Source organism: Sinocyclocheilus grahami, unplaced genomic scaffold (assembly GCF_001515645.1).
Source record: "Sinocyclocheilus grahami isolate Dianchi unplaced genomic scaffold, SAMN03320097.WGS_v1.1 scaffold344.1, whole genome shotgun sequence".
NCBI classification, from domain to species: domain Eukaryota; kingdom Metazoa; phylum Chordata; class Actinopteri; order Cypriniformes; family Cyprinidae; genus Sinocyclocheilus; species Sinocyclocheilus grahami.
The window spans coordinates 534,287-545,548 of record NW_015505523.1 but is presented as its reverse complement, the minus strand read 5'-3'; the positions used below and the strand labels follow the sequence as shown (position 1 = coordinate 545,548).

The 11,262-nt window shown below is 34.3% G+C and overlaps 1 protein-coding gene across 2 annotated transcripts in view; it reads left to right on the top strand.

Annotated features, from left to right (window-relative positions):
• The window catches only part of LOC107548171 (nectin-1-like), a 35,966-nt gene extending 26,341 nt beyond the window's left edge, over positions 1-9,625 (top strand). The window contains exons 4-9 of one of the 2 annotated variants that reach the window (XM_016228745.1): positions 35-176; positions 950-1,067; positions 2,561-2,712; positions 7,273-7,420; positions 8,380-8,446; positions 8,915-9,625. In XM_016228745.1, coding sequence (XP_016084231.1) covers positions 35-176; positions 950-1,067; positions 2,561-2,712; positions 7,273-7,420; positions 8,380-8,446; positions 8,915-9,148 — 861 coding nt within the window. In that variant the 3' untranslated portion in view covers positions 9,149-9,625. Of the gene's footprint in view, positions 1-34; positions 177-949; positions 1,068-2,560; positions 2,713-4,043; positions 4,534-4,618; positions 5,149-7,272; positions 7,421-8,379; positions 8,447-8,914 lie in introns of those variants that run through there. The other variant, XM_016228744.1, reaches the window with a different exon arrangement.
• The last annotated feature ends 1,637 nt before the right edge of the window (positions 9,626-11,262 follow it).

Sequence of the window (11,262 nt, the reverse complement as noted above, 5' to 3'; positions counted from 1 at the left end):
AACTGATTTAAATGGAGAATCCAACACCCAGGAGATACGCAACCCTGATGGGACTGTCACAGTGCGCAGTGATTACTTGGTGGTTCCCAGTCGAGAAATACACCAACAGCTGCTCACCTGCGTCTCCACATATAATGACGAACAATACACAGACAGTGTAACACTCAACATTCAGTGTAAGAAACCAGCTATACTTCTGTTCAAAAGTTTGGGGTCAGTAAGATAAAAAAAAATACTTATTCAGCAGGGATGCATTAAATTAATCAAAAGTGACAAAAAAGACATTTAGATTGTTCCAAATAAATTATATTTCAAATAAATGCTGTTCTTTTGAACTTTCTATTCATAAATAAAATAATGAAAAAAGTCTCTCGGGTTCCATAAAAATATGCATAAATAACTGATTTCAACATTGATAATAATAAGACATTTTTCTTGAGCATCAAATCAGCATATTAGAATGATTTCTGAAGGATCGTGAAGGACACTGAAGACTGAAGTGGCAGCTGAAAATTCAGCTTTGTCGTCACAGGAATCAATTACATTTTAAAATGAATTTAAATAGAAAACAGTTACTTTAAATTGTAATAATAAGAGACTTCTTTCAAAACATTTAGAAATCTTACTAACCCCACACTATTTTTAATTTATTACAAGTTGCTTTAAATTTTTTAAATTTATTTCATTATTTAATTTCAATAGTAGTACTTAATAAAACAGTACTTATTATACTATAATGTTTTTTTCATTTGAGCTTAATAGTAATTGCAGTTTAACTTTTAGTTTAAAATGTATTTTTAAATATATCCTCATGGGTTATGGATTAAAATAATTTTATTCTAAATATTCATTATTGTTAAAGTCAATTTTATTAAATGTCCATTGAAGGAAATAAAAAAAAAGAAAAGTTCTGAAATAAATTTGTGCTCTCTTTTCTCCTTGTTTACAGATGAACCAGAGGTGATAATAGAAGGCTTCGATGGGAACTGGTATTTGAACAGAGAAAACGTTCAGCTCACCTGCTTGGCTGATGCCAATCCACCCATCTCATTGTTTCAGTGGAGATAGTATGTCATTTTATGACATTTTGCACATATTTATTTATGCTCAGTTAAAATACTTTGAAATGGATGATGATCTCAAAATATACCATAGCCTAAACAACTGAATATTATATATTATATCAATGCCAAAGAAATGTGTTGATTGCCACAGAAATTCATTTCAGCTCTGTTTGCAATGCGCTTAAAATGGAGGTCCATGGGGCAAGGCATTTGCATCTCATATTTTTGTTAGATCTGCTTATCTTGATTCTTCAAGTCTAATGGCTATACTTTCTGGCTATACATGTGTGGTTTTGTAACATTTACCCTGGTACAATGCTTTGGCCCATAGACTTTCATTGTAAGTGAATTACTATAAACACAGTTATTGAGGGTCAAGCCAAAATTACAGTCTGATACAAATGTAATTTCACTTTTCAATATTAATTCCAGAACACTCTATTAAAAAATTAAAAACATTTATGCTTCTTTCAGTCACAGTTCTTTCAGTTTTAATTTAAAGGTGACATATCATGAAATTTCCAGATTTCCAGATTTTAAGTGCTATAATCAGGTCCCCGGTGCATCTACCAACCAAGGAAACGTGAAAAAGATTAACACAGTAACTGTTAAGGTAAGCCTTTTTCTACAAGCGTCTGAGAAAATGAGCGCGTCAGATTTCGCTGCCCTTGTGACGTGGCAAAGGGTTCTCATTATAACATTACCGCCCCTTAATCTGTAAGTTTCCACCCACGGCGCCGTCATTTTGATTTTGCAAGCGACAACGCTGTACCAGCTCTAATGCCAATGGCGAAAGTTTGAGCAAAACATGCTAACTGTTCTGCCTTTGGCTGCACAGACGAGCACAGAACACTATTTAGAGTCTCAGCCTCAGAGGAGACAAGAGAGCAGTGGATTTATTGATTTATTTACTGTATATTGCTGCTGCCACAGATCTAAAATAAACATGCAATTTATTTCCCAGCAGTTTACCTTCACAGACATAACCGACTGTTTTTGTAACTCGTGTGTGTTTTTAACGTAAACTTGTGGGTGAATGAGAACTTAGTTTAGTACTCACATGCTGTGACAGCCGCTTTCTGTCCGTGTGCTTCGGATGTGTGCACTCAGAAAAGGTATTTCAGAAGTTTAAACTCATATGGTTTAAAATGCATGATTTAAGCACGATAAATATGATAATCAGAACCAAAACAGATGGCGCAGTTTTGGTTCTGATTAATGGCGCAGATCTATTCTGGATGGAAAAGGGGGCAGGGAGCAGCAGCTCATTTGCATTTGAAGAGACAGGCCCGAAAAACAGTGTGTTTCTGCTTCCACTCAAAATAGGCATTTTCAAAATGATATAATAAATGATCTGTGGAGTATTTTGAGCTGAAACTTCACAGACACATTCTGGGGACACCAGAGACTTGTATTACATATTGTAAAAAGAAGCATAATATGTCTCCTTTAAGTGAATTCTCGTGCATGACCTGATGAGCCTTTTCTCTCTCTAGCTTGAATGGAACTATGCCGAGTACAGCAGAGCTTCGTGACGATGTGCTGATCTTTAAAGGTCCTGTAACCTATGACATCGCAGGCACATACATCTGTGACGCTAGCAACAGCATTGGGACAGGCTCTGCGTCCGTTGAGGTCATTGTCACAGGTGTGTTGTTTACACTTCCTACTCGACTGTGAAAGCATGTGGCTTAACTGCTTCTGTGCATGTGGATATGCATGTGAATTTTTTTGTCTTTTGCCCTAAACTTACTCTCGACTGCCTCTGAAACATCACCTAATAGCCATGATCATGCCATCGTTTTGTCAGTAAACAATGTAGATGCTCACTGCCTGAAATGTGGATGCTTGTCTCCTTCCTGTATTTTTTTTCTTCAGCCCTCAGGTGTTTTGCTTTGATTAACTTGCTTGCTGGCGCAGCACTTTGCATGTGGCTGCAAGTTCTCTGCATGTGGCTCCTGAATGAACCTTTGTCTATGAGGATCTCTTGAGTCATATTTTTCTCTTTGCATGCTGCGAGCATAAGGTGTGGTCTATAGAAACTGCATACTTACATTTACTTGTGTGTACATGTATGTGTGGTTCTGGCCTGCTGCATGGTTCAGTCTCTAGCATAGTGATGGCACCTGGGATTTAATTCCATGGGGAAGACATACAAAAAAATTAAAAGACTTCCTATTTCAACTTCCTCTTTCTACCCATGTTGCTTTTTTAAAGACCTTGTGAAATCAAAATTCTCTGACAATGACTAAATGCTCTGTGACTTTTAGTCATTGTCCATTATGCTAGTGTACTCCAAAAAGTTTATGATTTTTTTTTTAGCTTTTAGTACATTTGCCATTCAAAGGTTTGGGCTCTGTGAGTTTTTGTTTTGTTTTGTTTAAAAGAAATTAATACTTTTATTCATCGAGATTAAATTGATCACAAGTTACAGTAAAGACTTATATAATGTTGCAAACGATTTCTATTTCAAATAATACTTTCCACTGAAAAAAAGTGTCACAAATTGTCAAAAATATTAAGCAACACAACCATTTTCAACATTTCAAGAATTGTTTCTAAGTACCAAATCAGCATATCAGAAAGATTTCTGAAGGATTTCTGAAAGATCATGTGATGCTGAAGACTATATAATGGCTGCTGAAAATTCACTTTTGTCATCAAAAGAATAAATTTGATTTTACAATATTTTAAATTGTAGTAATATTTCACAATATTACAGTTTTTACTGTATTTTTATCAAATAAATGCAGCCTTGGTGAGCACGAGATTTTTTTTCCAAAATAATAAAAAAATCTTTCCATCCCCAAACTTTTGAATGGTTGTCTAACAGCCTATGGCTTGTTTAATATATAGATACAAGCCCTTTGGTATGACCCCACTTCCTGTTTCAAACGGAAATGCTCCAACACTGCGCACAAGGTCTTTAACAACTTCATTCTCCTTTTGGTAATTGAGGTGATCTCTTTCCTTACCCAGAATTCCCTAGCTATCCACACGAGGTGTCTCAGGAGACACAGCAAGCTTTTGCCATCATTGGTGGAGCTGTTGTTTGTGGCACAGTGCTGTTGGCCGCCATTACGCTCCTGGTAGTGTTTTTATATCGCCGGAGATGCATGTTTAAAGGAGATTACAGTACCAAGAAGCAAATCCTTGGAAATGGTTACAGCAAGGCTGGCAGCGTGCCGTCACACCCCTCATTACCTCACAGTCTGACCTTCTCCGAAGACTCAGATGAAGAGAAGAAGCTGGAACTTTACAGAGGCTCCAGTATCTTAGGAAGAAGTGTTCAGGAGTTCCACAACTGCAATGACAGCAAGATCAAGGCCTACCACATGGGACTGGTCGAGGACCATGAGAGATGCGGACATAGTGAGCAGACTTACATTTATGATTACGGATCTGAGGTGGAGGTCTCAGTGGACATGATTCCTCAGATGGACGGTTCTGTCATCTCGAAAGAAGAGTGGTATGTGTAGGACTCAAGACTTTGAGCTTCTCCGCATGGGCCTCTCAGCATCTTCTCGTTCATTGTCATCTCCTTCCTTTTGAAGCAGGCTTTGGGATCCAAACTGACAATGGATTCGATTCACCAGAGGACATTGTTGACATGAAAATCCAAACGGATGATAGATGTTTGGAGATGGACCAGTGATTGGCCATGTTGTTGACTTTGCCTAATAAAATTACTCTGTTTCAAAACCTAGCGAGTTGTTTACAGTAGCCAACGTAATTATGCATCGATATTTGCATAATTATGCAGCCTCTTAAAATCCCTCATTTTAGCCAAATTCTAAATCAGCATTACAATCTCTCACATAGAATGAGATGAAGAGGTTTATTATGCAATTCTAAGTTATATTTCTTATATTTAAAAATAGCGATATACATATTTAAATGTAATTATTTTACAAAATATTTGCGTATGTATATGCGTATTGTGCTGTGAGCTTAGCATCAGGCTAACTTCAAACTCTATTGAAATCAATAGTGATTTGTGTTCTTCCTTACCTCTTACCAAAAATTAACCATGGTTTTACTATACTAACCATAGTTTAACCATGGTATTTGTAGTAGGCAAAAACTGTGGTTATACAAGTAGTAATCAATACATCAAAAAAAAAAAAAAACATGGTTACTACACCAGTGTTCGAACTATACCGTGGACTTTGGGGGAGCACACTTGTTTTTTTTTTTATAACGGGGGGGGTTGTGCTGGTGTCCTAAATCAGTTATTTTCCATTACGCTTAGGATGCTGACTCACTAGGTTTTGCAACAGAGTTATCTCTAACATAAACTAGGCATTTATTTGGAAGATAATACATGTCTTGACAGTGCCGTTGTATTGAGAAAGAATTTTCGCCTCGGGATAGTGTTTACTTAAGAGCAGTTGAAACTTCACTATAAACTATAAATTGTGAACATCTTACACTGTGTATATAATTTTGTGCATGATTCATGTAAACTTTGCCTTGTTTTGTCAGATATAGTTTTTTTAAAAACAGAATAGTGCATTTCTGGCTGCTGTAATCACAGGTTCCATAATACAGTACAACAAAACTACACTGCAGTAGTAAAATACCACCTATAAAGAATATAAATGTGTATATAAACAATATCAGTTATTTTCCATTACGCTTAGGATGCTGACTCACTAGGTTTTGCAACAGAGTTATCTCTAACATAAACTAGGCATTTATTTGGAAGATAATACATGTCTTGACAGTGCCGTTGTATTGAGAAAGAATTTTCGCCTCGGGATAGTGTTTACTTAAGAGCAGTTGAAACTTCACTATAAACTATAAATTGTGAACATCTTACACTGTGTATATAATTTTGTGCATGATTCATGTAAACTTTGCCTTGTTTTGTCAGATATAGTTTTTTTTAAAACAGAATAGTGCATTTCTGGCTGCTGTAATCACAGGTTCCATAATACAGTACAACAAAGCTGCACTGCAGTAGTAAAATACCACCTATAAAGAATATAAATGTGTATATAAACAATCACACAATTAAAATATGGCTGTAGCTTTTAAGAGTCATTGATTCAATGCATGTCTCAATGGCTGCAATCTACAATATGAGTTCTTGTTTGATATTTGAAGTTATTTAAGATGTTATAAAAACATTGTATTATATAAGTGCTTTGAAATGCTAAATTATTTCATTTGTATGACACCAAGGAACAAACTGGTTGAATGTTACATTGGTCTTTTTTGCAAGTGGTGTTCAGCTAATGTACTGTACTTCCATATGATATGCTGTAAAATTTCTAATACAATGTGTTTTGTGCTAATTGGAAAGATTTATGAGTTTTTTTTTTTTTTTAATTTCTCAATTTCTTTTAGAAATCAGCAAAGAGGTCATTTTCACAATAATGATAGAAATTGCCCTGTTGGTTCAGTAACATAAATTTGTTAACATTGCGTAATTCATTCAGGAAATTCTTGATGTGTTTTTGTGTCGTTTATGAGTTAAACTTCATTATGCTGCCAAGAACAACATAGTGTTTTTGCTGTACTCCTGTAATTTGTATTTGTGAAATTACAAGTGTTAATAAGTCTTCTCTGCTGACATAAATAAAAATGTATAAATTAATTCAGTTAAGATAGTCAAGATAAAAATGTACCTGTAATGTCCTCGTCTGATTATGAATAATGTTTTGCTTCTAATATATCAGAATCAATAAATGAATAAGAACATTTTTTCCAAGCAGAGCAATTCAATCTGATCAGGACATTCTTTGTGGTGTCAGTCACTTATTTGAGGTTGGGTATTGTCTGTTTCGAGTGCACACATTATGCCATTAACATCTCTTTTACAGCCATTAGTGCACCACACGACAAATCCTCTTTTTCACTAGCTGGCATTTACATCATTGTTGTTTTATGTACACAGTGACCTAAGGGAAAGCTCCCATGAATCCCTTCCATGGCAGCCCCATTTGTTGGTATGGTGTTGTTGGAGTTTGCACAAAAGAAGGGCATGAGATCCGGATGTGTGGGTTTTTTCTCTCATCAACACAAAACAATAGGACTATAGGTCATACAATAGAGCTATTCTCGTTAATGTTAGAGCGGAAACATGTTTCAGAGGCATGTCAGATTTGAATACATAAGTAATACTGAGTCAATGACTTGATGTGTTATATAGTGTATATGGTGGAATTAGCAAGGAGATGCCCAACACATATTTTTCCTGCAGAGAAACCCCAGCCACTGAGCGCTGCAGAGACGGTGATGGGTGTCCTTGGATGGGTGATTGCACTGGGCATCATCCTCAGTATAGCTGGCACAATATATTTGATCAACAAACAGCAGCGGCACAAACATGCAGGGTCAGACAATGACTCGTAAGTATTCAACTCATTAAAATGTTACATTTGCAAGGATACATCTATAAAATTCTGAGATTTCATTATTGAGGCCTCATTGACTAAACTGTCTACAAAGCATATTTTCTTACCTCACTTATTGTCCTAACTAAATTATACAAAACATTATATGTAATATTTTTAGAATTTAATTTTTATTTCATATTATTAATCATATTAATGTCAAAATATATATTTCAACTAATATTTAAAAAATACGTATGTGCTTTTATATGACAATGTTTTATAATATAAAAAGTATATATGTGTATATATATATATATATATATATATATCAACATTTAATATTTTAATATTTTGTATTTATTTATTTATTTTAATAAATACATATTTGTATGTGCTTATGCATAATAGATGTATTATTTATAATATTACAAAAAAGTAAGTCTATATATAGTGTATCTACAGTACATAGTGTATATACTGTATAATATTTTAATAATATTCATTTTATATTTTATATTATTTATTTATTTTAATAAATACATGTTATTTAACTAATATTTAATATGTGTGTGTATTTAATATAATGTATATATTATATATTATGGTTTTACAGTATTAGTATTATACACATATAAATAAATATAATAACTACATATAATAATATAATATGAAGATATATTAAATATTCTAAAAATATATTAAATATAATGTTATAATATATGTATATCCAAGTAATATTGTTTATGAATTTTAACATTCTCATCGTAGTATTTTACATTATTGGACAAACAATTATGCCAAAGCTAAAATTATATAACCATATTAGTTATAACTAACCTTATAGGTTAATTTTTTCAATGATACGGTGTGGTGTTTTAGTAACATTTCTGGGACAAAAAAAACTAGCCTGTAGTTCTTTTATGGCATTGTTGAAGTTAAGACCCTATATCTCTCCCTCTCTATTGTTGCAGAGATAGTTCTTCTTCTGCCCACAAAAAGCCTTCCTCGTCTAAAAAGAAGGCAGCTGATGACTTCCAGGTAAGAGAGCACTCAGTAAAGCCACAGAATCACCAGTGAGGGCTCTGGCCATTTTATCGGATGAAAAGATGCACTAATGCACCATGGTCTGACTACCGACCTGAATAGAGGTACTGAGGCTTTCATGATAAACCTGAATTGCCTCTGGCCTCATAGACACAGTGAGCAGAGAGCGCCTCCTACTGGAGAAGAGAACAAACATGCTGTTACTTTCTCCCTGATAGTTAATTATCACAGAGTATGTTTTAACAATAACTCCGTATAACTTCCTTGAACTTTGCTACTTTTGAAACATTTACGTATTCTGAATTGGAAAAAAGGTCCAAACTTGATTGTGTCAGCACCAGCATGCATAATATCAGGGTGACAGTGTCAGCCGTGTGCCGGAGCGCACTCATTAAATATGCACAGCGCTCATTCTCTCCTACTTCGTTCTTGCTATCTGACCTTGTATCTTTGTTCCCACAGAGCCCCGGGAGGTTCTACGATGAGCTCCCAAACACGGCAGACTACGTGAGTTACCGTTTGGCGTGTAACAAAGAGGATTATCTGGAGCAACACTCTCCTCCCATTCAACCTCCTCTGACCTTCCTGCCCCAAAGCCCCTACACTCAGCACGGTAACCAGAAAGCCATATTCACATACCCCACACCCCTCGGGCCCGTCTCCTCATACACCTTCCCCAAAGAGCAGTATGTATAAATACATTCGCCACCTCTTTCTCTTTCTGTCTGTCTTCAGTTGCTCTGGTCATTGTGCACTTTTTTACAGTGTTCTTTCTGAATAGCTCTTTTTCAAGAATATTATTCTCTAAGCATAATTGGATTTGCATGCATATTTTCAAATTTTCATTTTTGATTAATATTGCTTAGAATTAATCTGCAAATAATTACAGATTAAAGCAGAGTAGATTTAAGATGAATAAATCTGAGTCTTAAAGTAGGTCGGTGGTCCGTAAACCCCATTTATAACAGGCAGGCCCATATTGTTTATTGTATTCTGTACAGTTATGCATCACTGCATTGTTTTGGGATGTCATTTGGGATTTCCACTGTATTCGTTTAATTTCTAAACAGGTATTTTTGCTGCTTTCGTAATAGTAAACTTGCGACAATAACATGGTAGCAGTAAAAAAAGAAATTCTTGAAAAATCTATTAAAATAAACATTATCCCCCGGTTTCACAGACAAAGCTTAAGCCTAGTCCTAGACTAAAATGTAAATCTAAGCTGTTTCAACTGAAAGAAACTTGCACTGACTGATCTTAAAACATGTCAGTGCCTTTGTTTTGTCTTAAGATGAACACCAGTAATGCTTTTTTCTAAGGCATGTTTATAAAAATTACTTAAATGTCCTAATTGAACAATGGCTTAATCCTGGTTTAGGCTAAACCCTGTCTATAAGCCCCTATATGTATGATTTTTAAACAATATTACTACTGTATTCAATTGCGTTGAATTAAAATGGGTCTTTTTGCTGCCTTTGTAATTGTGAAACTTGCAACAATTACATAATCTGACCAATACATCACAAAATAATCATTATTCATATTTATTTGCATCTTTAAACTGTATATTCTGTATATATGTATGTATGTGAGAGGGTTTTTTTACATGCACACTAGCAAATTTCAGTTAGTATTTATGTAGAACTGTGAATCTCTTTCGTCATTTGTCCTTTATTATTGTTTACATTATGCTTTGTGGCATTCATGCACAATGGTACAAAGTTCTTCCATGCACTGCAACTAATAACTGCATAAGGAGTATTTATATAGTATATAGAGCACGTGGAAGTGTGCAAAAATGTGATGGATTACATTATATGTATTTGTGTGTTGTTACAGTGACCATATGGTATTAAATAAGCTGTTAATTATGTAATATTTGAATATTTTAACCACTTGTGAATTTTTTGTTTCTCTTTTCTACTAATAAATACATAATTAAATACATAAACATTGGCTTCAATGCTATTTTTAGGTTTAGTATGTCTGATTATTACTGATAAGGTAAAAAAAATATTGCATTTTAGCAGGATATAATGATGCAATGCAATGCTAAATGTTATAAGGAAGTAATTGTGATGATTACACAAGATTTATAATGAAATAGTAATCTGATTAAACCTATTTATAAATTGCATGTAATATACGTGACATACTGTATACCATCTGGCGTGAACATAACATGACAGATCACAGCTGGTTTGTCTGGTTACAGAACTGATTTGCGCTAATCACATAACTCAGATTATGAACTATTTGTATGAGTGTGTGTGAGCAGTGAAGCTGCTGTAAACCTGTGTGTTCAGACCAATGGAACTTCTATAGAAATGATATCAACCCCAGAGAAGTATTGAACACTTCTGAATGTCATTGCATTAGATAACAAAATATCAAACCAATTATAGGTTAATTTAAAGAGATATAACACACACACAAAAGGGTTTTAAATGATAAAACAATAAATGACTAAACTATCATATCCATACTATTTTAGACACTTCAGATTGTGAAACGTTAGTGGAACATATTCATGATTAATGTGATAATTAATCAGATATTAAACTGATATCTGTGGTTACTCTGAGGGGAACTGCCTACATCTACAAAAAATATATATATCTAATGCAATAACTTTCAAACAAGTGTTCACAAATGTTCAACAAAAATATTATTTGTATGCATACACAATGGTCATGTCATATCTATCATATCATTTTCATTGGCATCTGTGTACAGTATATGGGTGTGCACCCTTGCATTCTTAATGGTTTTTCCTGGTGTGTTTATGCACTTTACATGGAAGCGTAACA